Source organism: Myotis brandtii, unplaced genomic scaffold, assembly GCF_000412655.1.
Source record: "Myotis brandtii unplaced genomic scaffold, ASM41265v1 scaffold441, whole genome shotgun sequence".
Taxonomy (NCBI): domain Eukaryota; kingdom Metazoa; phylum Chordata; class Mammalia; order Chiroptera; family Vespertilionidae; genus Myotis; species Myotis brandtii.
Genome location: NW_005366873.1, coordinates 2,418,874 through 2,434,597, shown reverse-complemented (window position 1 = coordinate 2,434,597; position 15,724 = coordinate 2,418,874). Strand labels below are relative to the sequence as shown.

Genomic DNA, 15,724 nt, shown 5'->3' with positions numbered 1-15,724 from the left:
GATTGGGCCCTGCTGGGTTTTCTTGAAACTGAAGGTTTTCACACACACACACACACACACACACACAGGAATACAGTATGCCTGGGAGATTAGAGTACCCACTTCCGTTGTACCTGCTGATGGGAAAAGTGCCAACTCTCGGGCTCCATGATGGGGTGGTGGTGGTGGAGAAGGTATTTTAAAAGCCAAGCTCGGTGGGCAGGTAAAAACGGAAGTATACCTACCCAGAGCGCTGTCTCGTAACTGGTATTTTTGATGCATGGACGGGGCCAGGGCCGAGGGCGGAATTGAGTGCATCTGATGAAGTCCGGGTGGGAGGGTGTGGCCGGGGAGCCCAGGGCCCTGTGCTGCGGGGACCCGGCCTGATGGCGCCTCTCTCTGTTCCTCTCCTCCCGCAGTCGAACAAAGTGCCCGTGGTGCAGCACCCTCACCATGTCCACCCTCTCACGCCTCTTATCACATACAGCAACGAACACTTCACCCCGGGAAACCCGCCTCCACACTTACCAGCTGACGTAGACCCCAAAACAGGTAGGCCGTGTGCTCAAGAGGGCGTGCTGGTCCCGGGGCCCCCACAGGACCTGCTGGGAGGCGTGAAGGGTGGGGACTGGCGGGGGTGTGGGGGGGCTCCTTTCCCTCTCCTGGGTGTTGAAAAGGAAGATGGGGAGCCAGAGCCTGCGGGGGACTGTTCTCTCTTCGGGAAGTCTCTCCAGAGCTCCGGGTACCCGGACAGGGGCCGCCTTGGGAACCTGGCTGCGAGTCACTCGGTGTTTTTCCAGAGGAGCTTACAACTCCTAGAGCCTCAGACAGACTTGGAGGCAGTAATCGTTCTGGAGGCATCTCATGGGCTCCTCCTGAGGTCCTTTGGAGCCCTAGTGCATGGCTCCCCGAAGCCCTGGTCCAATGGTGGCTAAGGGACCCCAGTCACTTGATGATGACTTTGGTGCAGCCTCAAGAAACCACATTGCTGGGCTCCGCATTCTCTGTGCTGGTTGATTTGGCATCTTCCTCCCCTATAACATCCTGGGCATTAACAAGCCCATTTTACAGATGTGAAAACCGAGCCCCCAGGGTTTCTTCATGGCCTCGCACAACAACCAATAGGATCTCAGACAGACGTTTCCATCTTTTCTTTGGCCTTGTTCCCCCCTTTCCGCCCCTGCTTTTGCTCAAAGGGGAGAGAGAGAAGCTACAAGATTTAAAACGAGCAGATTAGCCGGAGCTCCTGGTGGCGTGGTCTTGGGAGGAAGCTAAGGCCAGGGTGTATCTTGCTGGCTGGGGTTTCCCTTCCCAGCTAGTCAGCTAGAGGGATGGGTTTTAAATAGCTGTTTGTGTCCCTCTGTCAGGGAATTGTTTGGTGTCGGGCAGAGGTAGATGGCCTGCTCAGCGGCCTTCACTGCCCCTGAATGGAGCCACACATGAGCTGGTTTCACCGGCCTCTGAGCCCGCTTTGTGCCGGTGGGGCCGGGCCTGGCTGCGCAGCTAGAGGAGGCCGCCAGCCGCCCGGGAGTGAATGGCAGCATCAACGGCTCATTTAAATAATGGTAGTACAGGGAATAGCTTTTAAATGCTTATCGTAAAACATATGATTAACGTCTGCGGACTGTTTACTTTTCCTCTGCGAACATTCTTTCAAGTGTGCGAATGGCTTGGTGTAGGGTCCAAGCCCAGCTAATCTGTTTGGTTTTTGTAATAGAGAGAAAGCCACGTCTGCATGAAAACGTCACCCAGGGAGACTTAATTTACAGATTAAAAGCTTCCTGAATGAATTTTAAAAAAAATAAAAGAAATAGTTTTCACCCACGAACATTCCCTTCAGGGCCGTGTGAGTTCTGTGGTGTTGTTCCTGGGCTCCGCCCTTCAGCGGCGAGATCAGCTCCTCGGGGTCAGAGTCTCTCCCAGTGGCTTGCTTCCTAGGAATTGATGGCAGGATGCTCTCCCGTGGAATCCAGAAGCGCTCCCATGGCTTGCACCCGCAGGGGTCAGCCCGGGCAGGCCTCAGCCCCTGTGACTCAGCAGCACCCAGCCAGCAGGCGGGCCTAACTCACACCTGTGCCTGTCCTTTAGCCTAGGATCTGTCTCTACACTGAGTGTACCAGGCCTCCCTGTCCATCTCTACACTGAGTGTACCAGGCCTCCCTGTCCGCCTCTACACTGAGTGTACCAGGCCTCCCTGTCCATCTCTACACTGAGTGTACCAGGTCTCCCATGGCTCCCTGCCCATCTCTACACTGAGTGTACCAGGTCTCCCTGTCCATCTCTACACTGAGTGTACCAGGCCTCCCTGTCCATCTCTACACTGAGTGTACCAGGTCTCCCACGGCTCCCTGTCCATCTCTACACTGAGTGTGCCAGGCCTCCCTGTCCATCTCTACACTGAGTGTGCCAGGCCTCCCTGTCCATCTCTACACTGAGTGTGCCAGGCCTCCCTGTCCATCTCTACACTGAGTGTGCCAGGCCTCCCTGTCCATCTCTACACTGAGTGTGCCAGGCCTCCCTGTCCATCTCTACACTGAGTGTGCCAGGCCTCCCTGTCCATCTCTACACTGAGTGTGCCAGGCCTCCCTGTCCATCTCTACACTGAGTGTGCCAGGCCTCCCTGTCCATCTCTACACTGAGTGTGCCAGGCCTCCCTGTCCATCTCTACACTGAGTGTGCCAGGCCTCCCTGTCCATCTCTACACTGAGTGTGCCAGGCCTCCCTGTCCATCTCTACACTGAGTGTGCCAGGCCTCCCTGTCCATCTCTACACTGAGTGTGCCAGGCCTCCCTGTCCATCTCTACACTGAGTGTGCCAGGCCTCCCTGTCCATCTCTACACTGAGTGTGCCAGGCCTCCCTGCCCATCTCTACACTGAGTGTGCCAGGCTCCCTGCCCATCTCTACACTGAGTGTGCCAGGCTCCCTGCCTGTCTCTAGCACTGAGTGCACCAGGTCTCCTTGTCTGTTCAGTTTAGGATTTCCCTTGGCTAAGATGCCAGGGCAGTTGGTGAGTTCCCCCTATAGCTCATCTTCTAGGCTGCGGTGGGGACATTCTAGAGGAATTAACTTTTTTGAAAGAAGTCAAAAGCCATAACTCACAAAGTATAGTAGAAACTAGAATCATGCAGGTAAGTCTTTCAAATTCAAGGGAGTGAAGGGACAAGTCATGAGGGCAAAAGGAATTAATATTACCTAGTTGATCACTCACTATGGGCCACTGCCTTTCAGATTTAAAAAAAAAATTTAAATCACACCAGTCAGATGAGATAGAAATCCTGAAGATGGTATTTCTGAGTCTGTCTGCATTAACCTACTGCCGTGGTCCGCAAACTGCGGCTCGCGAGCCACACGCGGCTCTTTGGCCCCTTGAGTGTGGCTCTTCCTAAGCCTTAGGAGTACCCTAATTAAGTTAATAACAATGTACCTACCTATATAGTTTAAGTTTAAAAAATTTGGCTCTCAAAAGAAATTTCAGTCATTGTACTGTTGATATTTGGCTCTGTTGACTAATGAGTTTGCCGACCACTGACCTAGTGTATCGAGCAACTTTTCAAACTGGGGGTAGAGGGATAATAAGAGGAAACTTACCAACAGCTCCTATGCTTATAATCAGAAAAAGAATCTCGTGCTAGGATTACAGAAGAGGTACCTCTCTTTGCCCTTTTCCTATTCCCATCTCTAGATTGTTTCTCTTTCCTTCTCTCCCTCCTTTGTACCTAAAATGCTGCTTCTTTTCCCAGGAATCCCACGGCCTCCGCACCCTCCAGATATATCTCCGTATTATCCACTATCTCCCGGCACCGTAGGACAAATCCCCCATCCGCTAGGATGGTTAGTACCACAGTAAGGAGTTCCATTTTTTAATTTACTTTTTGTTTCTTGCATGGGCATGCTTCTTATTTCTTCTATGCATGAATGTGTGTGTTTTAGAGGACAGGTTGGTGAGGAGGGCCAGTGGGGGGCGTGGGGAAGATGCTTGCTGAGATGCGCTGTGGGGGCAAAGGCAGGTCAATAGCCATTCAGTAGGTTGTGTAGGAAAAGGGGTTTTGATACTTAGCATTCTGAGCCCATGGTCCCAAAGGCTCTGGGTTCGTCTCTGTGACCAAAGGTGCCCTTCAGGTACTTAGGGAAACGTAGAAGGCTCTGAGGGCTTCTACCCAATGAAGTTGATCACAGCTCTTCTGCTGGTGGCAGTCCAGATGGGAGCCTTGTCATCGGATTGAGGCAGCAGCGGAGGGGCAACAGGCAGAACCCAGTTTTGGAATCCAGCGGTGGGAATCGGGGTGGGGCTATGCTCTCCCCCAACGAGCTCCATCCCGCCATGACTCTCAAAGTTGACACCAATAGCGGAAAGTTTTATCTCTTGAGAAGCTCCATGCTATTTAGCCAGCATCTCTCTGAGATCATACATGTTAAATGCTGATTATAAGGGGTGGGGGCGGGGCAGCTCCTGTCTCTCAGCCTGTGGGGCCTGCCCCATGTCAGCCCCAGCTCCCGCAGTGCCCAGGTCATCAAACTGCCATTGACAGTTTATCTTCCTATCACCCCATTTTGCTTTCACAGTACCACCCATCAGCCTTCCTCGGACAGCTTTAAAAAGTGGGTTCTAAAATCCCAGAGTAGAAAGGCCTGGGGTGCATAAGCCTACTGTGTGTGCAAGCATGTAACTCGTGTTTTGTGATTGCATGGTTCTGTGGATATTTCTCTGCATGCTTATGCGATGTGCCTGTGATCTCTACCGTTTAAAAAACACAGGGCAATTTATTGCATCTTAGCAAGAATAAATCGTGATGAAACGCTCAAGGTTGGGTCTTGGGAACATGGCCTTTCATAACCTTAAAGAAGATAGGATTTTGGAGTGGTTTCCCACTTCCCACCCCCATTTTACCCTTATTCCTCAAGTTGAACAGATTCTACAGTTTTTTTTTAAAAAAAAAAGCTTGTACTATGTAGTAGCTTCACTGAGGACCAACCCTGAGCATGATTTCTGTTTATTGTTTTCTCCTTACTTTTGTTTGGGAAGGTAGACATGGACCACAAACGTGAGCTCCTACCCCATTTCTTCTTCAGTAGATTGTGGGCCATTCCTCCAATAGTTCTCAGTCATGCCTGGCCCCATTCAGCTGATGGGAAGATATTTGAAGGTTAGGATAAAAAGGAATAGCCAACTCAGACAATCCTCTGTCAGAAAAAGTTGTGTGTCTTTCATGAGGATGCTATTTTGCATGTTGCTGTATTTTTTAATTATTGTAATGAGGTGTGATTGTCTATTGGTTACCCACAATTCTTCTTGGGGACTCTCCCCCCCGGTAACTCTTGTCAACACTTGTTAATTTGACAAAAGGCTACAAATTAAGCTCTGTTAATTTAATGTTTTCTCACCGAGATCTAAATACCGAAAGAGGCCCAAAGCGCAACTGAAGTCCTTTGATTCACTGTACTTTATTTTGGTATAAATTTACATTCATTATTGTTTTCCTTTGGATGTGTAGCCCTCAATTAGTGTGATGGCTCCATTAAAGCAAGCGAGACTTCGCCTTTAATTATTACAACAAAACACCTAGTTTCAGCTTGGGGAGAGGGTCTCTATTGACATAAGCAGAGGTTATAAAATTTAATTAGCCATTCCTATCAGATTTATGGCATTCAAATTGTTCTGTGTTTCTTCCCTTTGATCCTTCCTGTACAATCCCCAAGATTTTTGTTCTGATCAAATGAGAATAAAGCTTACTGTGCAGAGAGAACTTCTCCTTTTTCTTCTCTTCCTTTCCCCTACCCCCATCCTTGGTGGCACTCTCTCACTCTGTACCCCCCTCTTTGTAGGCAAGGCCAGCCAGTGTACCCAATCACGACAGGAGGATTCCGCCACCCCTACCCCACAGCTCTGACTGTCAACGCTTCCATGTCCAGGTGAGTTCCCAGAGCGGCGGCCTTCAACCAAGGCCAGGGGTGACTTCTCAGAGAGTTCTCTAGGCTGCTCCCAGGCCACCCAGGGCCTGCTGCAGCTGGAGGCTCTGATGGCAGAAGACCCATCTAGCATTTGGATTTCTTCCTAGAAAAGACTGAAACATTATCCTGAACTTCCTAAGTGGGTGATGGTGAAATCTTGAGGTGAAATTTTTGAGTCCGTCAATTGAACACTATTTTTAAAAAATATATTTGTATTGATTTCAGAGAGGAAGGGAGAGAGAGAGAGAAACATCAGTGAGGAGAGAGAATCATTGATTGGCTGCCTCCTGCATGTCCCCTACAGGGGATTGAGCCCACAACCCCAGCATGTGCCCTGACCGGGAATCCAACTCTGACCTCCTGGTTCACAGGTCGAAGCTCAACCACTGAGCTGCGCTGGCCGGGTTGAACACTATTTTTTATAAGAGTTTAAGAAGGCAGGAGGAGGTAGTTGGAATGTGCAGAGCTTTTATGAAGTGCTGTTTCTCGGGTGCCCAGTACTAGGTAAGGAAGAAAAGGGTGAAGATAATTTTACTATTAAGGTGAGTCACACGTGGAATTTTAAGTTTTCTAGTAGCCAAATTTAATAAACACTTATAAAAAAACAGGTGAAGTTATTTTTAATGGTATCTTTTCTTCAACCCAGTATAGTCAAATACTATCATTTGAACATGTTATCCCTGTAAAGCAAGCGTGAGTGAGACTTTACATTCTTTTTTGAACTTAGTTGTTGAAATCTGATGTGTATTTTCTACTCACAGCACACCTCAGTTTGAACTGGCCATATTTCAAGTCCTTCGTAGCCACATGTGGCTGGTGGCTGCCACATTGGCCTGTGCAGCTTTAGGTCTTTGAAACTGAAACACCATGTGTATGTACACATTCATGTACCTGTAAGCCTATAAGTACATATGCAGCGTGCGTACACGTACCCACATGTGTGTACCTAGATCTTCCTAGTCCGTCCTCCTCTCCCTTCCCTCTGATTAATTCTGGCTAATTTCTGTGACTGGGAGTTTATTTACAAACTGGTTGGCAGCAGTCTGTTTAAGCAGTCACTAATTGCTCCTAATGATAGTTTTATTTTCTGTTCATCTGATTTTCAGTCAAGTTAATTAAATCGGTGGAGGTTTAGACTTTCCTGATGGGCTGCAACAACTAATCCATTTTGATGATGGCGCATAATTCAATTAGCATACATTACACGGCCAAGATGCCGACCCCAGCCTCTTCCCCCAGTCTCTGTAGCCAACACGGGAACCCACGGGCAGACGGAGGACTGGACAGACAGACCAAGATGCTGCTTCTCCGACGTACAAGAACAGTGATTTGGGGGTGGGGGGAGGAAGGGGAGTAGGAATCCCATGCATGGAGAAAAACCAACTGTAGCAGATCCTACATCTATAACGATGCCATAGAGTCAGGCCGTCCTCAAGACCTGTCTCCCACGTGCTATAGATAAGTCTCATCGGTGTCCAGAGCCATGCCAGCATGGGCGAGGCAGGAGAATCCTTGTGCGTTCTCTTCTCCAGCGAGAGGAGGAAGAGTATTCATTCAATAATGTCATCACAGCCTCGCATTGCCTGGGAACGAAGGGGGAGTCTCCCAGGGGACTTAGGATCCGCAGCTCAACCTCTCTCCGTCCAGCAGTTACACGACGCACCTGGTTGCCTCTCATGTTTGTGTACTCGGTGCATTCCAGGGGTTAAAAGCGGGGAAGTAACCGTAGGATGGGGATCAGGGTTAAGCTTATTGATTGAATTATCATTAGGAGGTTAGTGGATGATTTATTGGTGGGCAGAGGGGGGTGGAGGGAAGGAAGGGAAGGGTGGGAGGAAAGGTTAGGGGCTCCGGGTGCAGGGGGGCCTCGGCGATTCCCCAGGTAGGCCTTATGAAAGGTAGCTAGTTAAAAAGCGTATACAGCAAATTAAATACATTATTGTGGTAATGGGGCGACAGAAGTATAGGTCCATTATCCTTATGGCAGTTATAGGAAATGTAGGCAGCTTGCCCTGCTCCAGAACACCCTTTGATATTCATTCTATTCAGCAGCGGGGCCAGGACTCCTCAGAATTAAGTGATGGGTCATTATACTTTAAACACCATGGAGAAGCCTAGATTGGCAATTAAACAGCTCTTGCTGACACTCACTTGTGCCACCCTGTGACCCCCTTTAGATTGAGATGTTGGAGCTCCGGGCCCTCAGCCTGCTAAATTGGCGCAAGGCTCTTCTCCTGACGAGCGCGGGCTCTGCAATCCGCCGACTTCAAAGGGAGCGAGATCATGTATAAACCATAATGTGGGTGCACCGTGGCTCACAAAAAATAAGGCAGGAAGAGATGAAATGTTACAAGTGCAAGGGGGAAAATGAGAGAATAATGACAAACCTAATGCAACTCAAAGCCGGATTGTTGCACAGGAAAATGCATCCCACTGCTTGTGCATAAAATCAAGGCCGGCAGATGACACCCAGTTAACAGAAACGTGTCAACAGTGAAGTAAAGTGAGAGTGAGTACGAGAGAGGCCCCTGAGACAGCCAGAAACAAAAATTAGTTGTCCTTAACAAGTTAAGATTCTGGCTTGGAGCCACAAAAGCAGACGGGGGCATATAATGAGCTGCTTAGAATTTTTAGGGTGTTTATTGCATTTCATGAAACAGTTGTCTGTAGAAAGGAATTTCTTACGGAAGGTATGCATGTAGCGCCCCACTCCACACACAGACACACACACACACTCACTCTGTCTTGTCTCTGCTATACATTTCTCAGGTGTATGAGCGTGTGTATAGCTATGTGAATTTGGCAGTATTTGTTTCTCATGGCTGCCCTGGAAATTTTTCTCCTCCTGTGGTACTCAAACTGTGGTGTCTCCCTATGGTATTTGGTGCACACACACGTGTTTTTATCTTGCTCCCTTCTCTCTCTCTCTCTCTCCCTCTCATCTGTACATATATTCTCATTCAGCAGGAAGGGAACCTATGTATTTGAGGAACGTCAAGCCTTTAACATTCACGGTGAAAGCTGCCACTCCCCACCCCTTCACCCAAGGCTTCCAGGAACACATATTCTTCACTTAGGTTTGCTCAGAGGTCTTCAGGCCTTGGGAAGGCATGCGTGCTGGTGGGGAGCCCAAGTGCCTCCTAGGGGTTCGCTTCCCATTTTTTTCCAGGGGAAGGAAATGAGGTTGGTTTTTCCCTTTTTCTCATGGTCAGTGGTATTCATTCTCTCTCATAGGGCGTTTCTTTCCTTTTCTTTCTTATTCTGTTTCTTAAATCATGGCGTTCACACCAAACTTTGACCCATTAATAAAGGCAGCGGGAGAGGGCCATGGCGGGTTGGAATTTCTGAGTCGAGTGTCCACTGTGGCTCTGGGCCCCTGTATTTTCTCTGTTGATCTGTGCAGATTGTTAGTACTTGAATTTTTCATCATTTTTCAACTTACCATGTGTTACATTATTTTGTTTAAGTGAAAACTATTTTCCCCAATCTACCTGTGGAAAGAACCTTGTGAATAAACATAGGGTCCTTTTGAAAAGCTGTCACGGGAAACCCTCATTAGCACCTCCCACCAGAATTGGCTTCCTAAGGAGTTGGCTGTCATCCACTGCATGGCGCGTGGGACTGCTATGCTTGGGATTTATTAAGAAAGCCACAGGGGCTTGATCCGGGTTCCTCTTCGCCTGAACAGCGCCCCCCTCTGCTCACTGCATAACCATGGCAACTGGGAGCCCAAACCTGCCATTTTGTTTTCTTGGGGGGTTCCTACCCCCTTTGCCCCTTGCCCTACTTCCCTCTGCAGTAGGACGCAGCAGGTCCTCAAAGGACATCTTTTCCTTAAGTGCCATTGTGCTGTCACGTTGATGAGATGCCATGGTAACCTCACCCTTGTTGATATCACTTAGCCTGTGCTAAAACCGGTTTGGTTATATGTTGTTTTGCTTAAAGTCTCAGAAACTATGGGTGACTTTGAGGACTGACCATATGTTCCTTTAGGAGGGGTGGTTCTTGTGACCTAATAGAAATCATGGCGACTCCAGCATGCCAGGACATGTGACAGCTATTTGTCCGATCCGCGTGTCAGCTTGCAGATGGGCCAAGAGTATTTTGAAATCAGCTCTTGGTCTGGCGGGTCTGCATGGTTGGGGAATGCCATTTTGGGGCGTAAACAGTGTTTCAAAGGACTTTCCTAGAAATAAGCTGCATCAGAGGAGACGACACACACTTTATTGTCTTTATTTCCGCTTTTGGTAACCATTTAGAAGGTTAATGCATAGGTGTGTATAGCATAGGTGATATATTAAGTCAAAGTAATTTAGGAATCCCAGAATTTTAGAGCAGGAAAGGGTATAAAGATCAGAACTCAAAGCTCTGTGTGTGCGTGTTACAGAGTGCTTTTTTTTTTTTTTTTGCATCTTTCCATAAGCCGATACAAACTTATTTAAAATGTCTGTAACTTCTGATGAGAACCAAATGGGAAATATTTGGATTTTCTCCATCTTTCTGCCTCACTGTCTCCCATTCCTGTCAAAACGATGGGGCACAGCAGCAAAAGCAAAACAAAAATTGTATTACACTCCCATCAACAGAATGAGGCCTAATGAGGCCCACGCAGCCCTGTCAGAAATGTGTGTACACGTCAGCCGCATTAATATTTTATTCGGCTGTCAATATACAACAAAAGCCTTCCCCTCTCATCTGGCGCCGATTAGGGCTTAGGAAATTGTCTTCCTAGATAGATGCCACTGGTAACACCTCAAAACACACGTGGGCGTGTGATCTCCAACAGGTCGCCCGGGCCTCCTCTGCCACCCAAGTACATCAGTTAAATTTGTCTTTTGCTAAAGATGTTGGAAATCATAACGTCTTGTGTCAGTAAGCGTAATGAAGGGGAAGATTGGCTTTAATGACATTATGAGAGTCATTATGTTTAATTTATCGCTAATTAATGCTGACAGGTTTCATATGCCGTGGGTTGCTTTCATGTGAGTGTTACGTGCTTTTTTGTTTTAGTGTATTGTGTGTGCACATCCCTCCTCATTCATTCATTTTGATTCTGACGATTTACACAGCTTTCTGTCTTCTAGGTTCCCTCCCCACATGGTCCCACCACATCACACTCTCCACACGACCGGCATCCCCCACCCAGCCATCGTCACGCCAACAGTCAAGCAGGAATCCTCCCAGAGTGACGTCGGCTCGCTCCACAGCTCGTAAGTGTCGTTCTTTTTTCTTTTTAATATATTTTTATTGATTTCAGAGAGGAAGGGAGAGGGAGAGAAAGAGAGAAACAGCAATGATGAGAGAGAATCACTGATTGGCTGCCTCCTGCACGCCCCACACTGGGGATCAAGCCCACAACCCTGGAATGCGCCCTTGACCAGAATTAAACCCGGGACCCTTCGGTCTGCAGGTCAACGCTCTACCCATTGAGCCAAACCTGCTAGGACAGTGTCGCTCTTCATTGCGTTTAGCCTATGGTTGCTGGCATGGTGGCTCCTGGCTGGTGGCCCTGGCCAAGGCTGTCATGCTGCGTGTGATCCTGGCAGACACCCAGCTGCTGTGGGCTCCGGACCCTCGCAGGAGGACGGGGTCAAGAGAACTACTTTTATGTTCTTGGCTGGACTGGGATTTGCAACTACGTCCCTGTCCCTCCCCATATCCCTGAGCCTTCGGAGCTCTGTCCTTTGAGCAGGCGACACCGCCAAGGTGCAGGCGGCCACAGGTGCTGTGCCCTCAGCCTGGGAAAATTGTGTGCTTGTGACACTTGAGGAACTGATTGCAAAACCTCTGTGTTCCCCCAGCCCCTCCCCAGGCTGTTTCTGTTCCATTGTCCAGGGTCGGGGAGACCAAACGTGGAAGCGAGCTTTTCATTCAAAGCTGCCGGGTGTGGGCGCTGGGGAACCATGGAAATGGGCTCCGTGCCGCGGGGGGTGTTGGCCCTCGCGGTGGTTCACAGGGTTGTGTCTGTGTGTTCTCTCCGCATCCAGAAAGCATCAGGACTCCAAAAAGGAAGAGGAAAAGAAGAAGCCCCACATAAAGAAACCTCTCAACGCGTTCATGTTGTATATGAAGGAAATGAGAGCGAAGGTCGTCGCCGAGTGCACGTTGAAAGAGAGCGCGGCCATCAACCAGATCCTGGGGCGAAGGGTAGGTGGTTGCCTCACTGGGGGAAGAGGGGAGAGGGGACTAGGACGTCGCAGGTGGGGTGGCAAGGTGTCCCTGTCCCCATTTGTTTTCCTTCGGCCACACTGGCAGGCCCGTCACTCCGGACTCCGATAGCCACAGCCACGACCCTCCCCCACCCCCAGAGAGGGCAGGGGATGGAGTGACAGAGACGCCAGCCTGTGCTGTGTCTGAGCACTCCTGTTGGTGCCAGGCCCCGCCCATCTGCAGCAGGTTGTACGATTCCAGATGGACTTATCCGAAAAAGAAGCCGCCTTCCCCCCTCGCCGCAGTGTAGTTGGTGACTTCTGCATGTCTCTCTCTGTCTCTCTCCCCCCCCATGTCCCCTCCAGTGGCACGCGTTGTCGAGAGAGGAGCAAGCAAAATACTACGAGCTGGCGCGGAAGGAGCGGCAGCTCCACATGCAGCTGTACCCCGGCTGGTCCGCACGGGATAACTATGTAGGTGGATCCTTTTTCTCGGGACTGGTCTGCAGGCGGGTGCCGGATGTCCTCAGGGACAAAGGGAATGTCAGCTTGGTTCCCTCTGCCCTCTGCGGGGACCGTTAGCACCTCGTCCAAGCACCAGGCTTGGAGGGTCTGGTCTGGGCCTCCGGTTTGGCCCCGGCAGCATTCAGGGAGGAGGGACGGGGCTTCTCAGCACTGGTCCCTGGGCGGCCTTCCAGGGAAGAGGGTGGGGTGGAGGGAAAGAGTAGTTCCTCACAGATCTTCCAGCAGCAGGCCCTTCCGTAAGAGGGAAAATTGAAACAACTGTCTTATTCTGTGGTGCAGTAGAAGCTGGGAGCCTCGTTCATCCTGAGGGGCATGATGGGAATATCCCTGAAAGAGCCAATAGAAGTCATCCTTTGGCAGGGACCCAGCAAGGGCGGGCAAAGGGGTGTGTCTTGTGAGTTCTGTGTTCCTGGACTCTATGTCAGCTGCAAGGTTTGCCTAATTTCCTCTCCTGGATTTGAGAAAACACTGTCGGGTGGTTTATTTTACTAATTGCAGTGGTAATGACACTCATGACTCTTCTTCCCTAAACGCTGTCCTCTGGGACCCTTGTCACCTCTCGCCATTCTTTTTTATTCTCCATGTTGCCCATTAGCTCAAGTTCTGCGCTATCTCTCCCCTGGATGGATGAAATGACTCTTATTTTGCCTGGTGCCTTAGTACAGAGCAGTGGGTTACATGAAGTGATTTTGTCATCCACTGTTGGGGGCAGTGGGACAGAATTGTCCTAATGCAGCCACAGGCTCCTCGTCCTGTTCCTTGTTGGAATCTCAGAGCCATGGGCGACTTTCTGCCAGTCGGTGCTCCTGCCCTCACTCTCCATGGGCATCGTCCGTGGTGAAGGGCTCTCTCCGGATGCGGGTTGAGATCCGCTCCCTCATTGCTGATCGAAGACTTACTGTGCACGTGGTGTGGTGGGGATTCTGAGCTAAATCAGACCTATTTACTGGCTCAGAACTTGGCCGCCTCAGCAAGTCATACGGTCCACGGGAACGTGAGTCCTGAGGGAAGCATTTTCAGGCTTCCTCCCCCTTTATTCTGATCCCTTCACACACGTGCTTGCCCGTCTGCTCTTGGCGGTGTGGATGAGGGGGAATGGAGAACCGAGACCCTTGGGCTGGTCTCCCAAGTGGTCAGCACCCCCGCACCCATCTTCCTCCAGGCCCCGCCCCCTGAGCTGGCAGCATTAGGCTGTATTCCTCCTGGGAGGTGGAACTGGAACTAGTCCGAGCACCTCTCCATGGCTCAGTGTCTCTGCTCAGAGCCCTTGTCACTCACAGAGGGTCACGCCCAGGACCTGAACTGCTTGGGGGCTTTGCACGTGTCCTCAGCACGTGTGTGGTGGAGAGGCCGTTCTTCTGGGGCTGGGAGGAAGAGCATGAGAACATTCCTGCTCCCACAGGCTCGCTGCCCTCCACCCCCACCCCACCCCCTGACCTCGAGGTGGAGCTCTCCAGCACTAGGCAGGCCCTGCAGCCTCCACTGGTGCCCACACAGCTGTCCATGTCAGGACAGCTGCTTCCCTGGTTTCGGGTCAGAAGTCCTTAGAGGTGAGTTCCAGCTTCTCCCTGCTCCAGACCCAGTCCTCGGGGTAACCTAGAACGGTGCCCCAAGAGGAATCCCTATCCCAGCAGGCATGTGGTGGTAGGAGGGCCTTCCTGTGTAGCTGTGCACCGCACACCCGAGTGTGTTGTTTACTCTGGGGGCTAGTGCACGGCGCCGGGGAAACCTCCCCACGGGGACAAGCCTGACTGAAAGCCTCCAAACACCGCTGCCTTTGCTGACTGGGCAGAGTAGGTGTCGCCCGAGGCTTTTTCAAACGTGCTTTCTAGGTTTCAGCAGAGGCGCTTGAAATGACTTCAGCTCCGTGTTACTTTTGGAAGGGGTTGAAGGGGTCTGGTGTAGGAGGGGAACCCCTGGTAAGACTTGAAAGTGAGAGGAAGATCTGGATCTGGAGCGGTAGGAGTTTCCTCTCTTGTCAGCGGTGCTGTCAGATGCCTGTCACTATGGCACATTACTCATGGGTGTGAATGCATCCCTCCCCCTCTCCTTCCCCTTTCCTCCATCTCTCCTGCTTCCCTCCCTTTCCCCCTCCCCCCTCTCTCCCTCCCTCCGTCCTTCCCTCCCTCCCCTTTTCCTCCCTTCCCAGTGGAGAAACTATGGGGGTGAAGGGTAGATACTGGAATGTTGCCATTTAATGGCAATTAGCACCCCCTAATGCAGTGCCCACTTACCATGGTACCTGCTACACATCACATTACTGCATCATTTCACTAAGAGGCCTAAATAAAAACATGTGATATTTCACATATGGTAAAACACAAATATATCTAAACCAAGAAGTGCCTGTGTAAGCTTTTATAAAAATAGTCATAGATCACTCTGGCCCAGTGGCTCAGTTGGTTAGAGTGTCATCCCATGCACCAAAAGGTTGTAAGCTTGACTCCAGATGCAACAAATCAATGTTTTTCTCTCACATTGATGTTTCTCTCTAAATATGTCATTCCTCCCTTCCTCCTTCCCTCTCCTCCTCCCTCTCTCCCTCCCTCCCTCCCTTCTGTCCATGCCCCAGGAAACAGCCTGTGGAGCAAGAATCAAAACTTCAAGCTTTTATGAATTTGATCGTGGTGTCATGTTAGTATTTTTTTAACTGACCTGACCTAGAGCTTTATAGAATTTTTTGGTCATTATAAAGTCCAGAAGGTTCCTCAGGAAGGTTTTCTGTGCCTCTCACATTCCTACCTCTCCAGCCGAGCGGTGCCGGAGCCTTCCTGCCGCCAGCTCAGCAGAGTAGAAGTGAGGGAGTCCCATTGGGTGTGGGGTGTGGCACCGTCTGGAGCACAGAAAACAGCCCTTCCCCAGTGACGTGGACCCTGGCCGGGTAACAGCACACGATTCCCTTTCTAGCTCTTCTAGGTCAGGCAGGGAGAGAGAGCCTAGGCCAGTGGTCGGCAAACTCATTAGTCAACAGAGTCAAATATCAACAGTACAATGATTGAAATTTCTTTTGAGAGCCAAATTTTTTAAACTTAAACTATATAGGTAGGTACATTGTTATTAACTTAATTAGGGTACTCCTAAGCTGGCCTTTGCTAAAAACATCCTCAATCTGATTGAGGTA

The 15,724-nt window shown here is 50.1% G+C and overlaps 1 protein-coding gene across 16 annotated transcripts in view; it reads left to right on the top strand.

Moving 5' to 3' along the window:
• The window catches only part of TCF7L2 (transcription factor 7-like 2 (T-cell specific, HMG-box)), a 186,705-nt gene that overhangs the window by 159,156 nt on the left and 11,825 nt on the right, over positions 1–15,724 (top strand). For 10 of the 16 annotated variants that reach the window (XM_014546383.1, XM_014546377.1, XM_014546375.1 and 7 more), the window contains 6 exons: positions 399–531; positions 3,721–3,823; positions 5,804–5,890; positions 10,999–11,139; positions 11,917–12,076; positions 12,445–12,552. In XM_014546383.1, coding sequence (XP_014401869.1) covers positions 399–531; positions 3,721–3,823; positions 5,804–5,890; positions 10,999–11,139; positions 11,917–12,076; positions 12,445–12,552 — 732 coding nt within the window. The remainder of the gene's footprint in view (positions 1–398; positions 532–3,720; positions 3,824–5,803; positions 5,891–10,998; positions 11,140–11,916; positions 12,077–12,444; positions 12,553–15,724) is intronic. The other 6 variants (XM_014546384.1, XM_014546378.1, XM_014546376.1 and 3 more) reach the window with 3 other exon arrangements.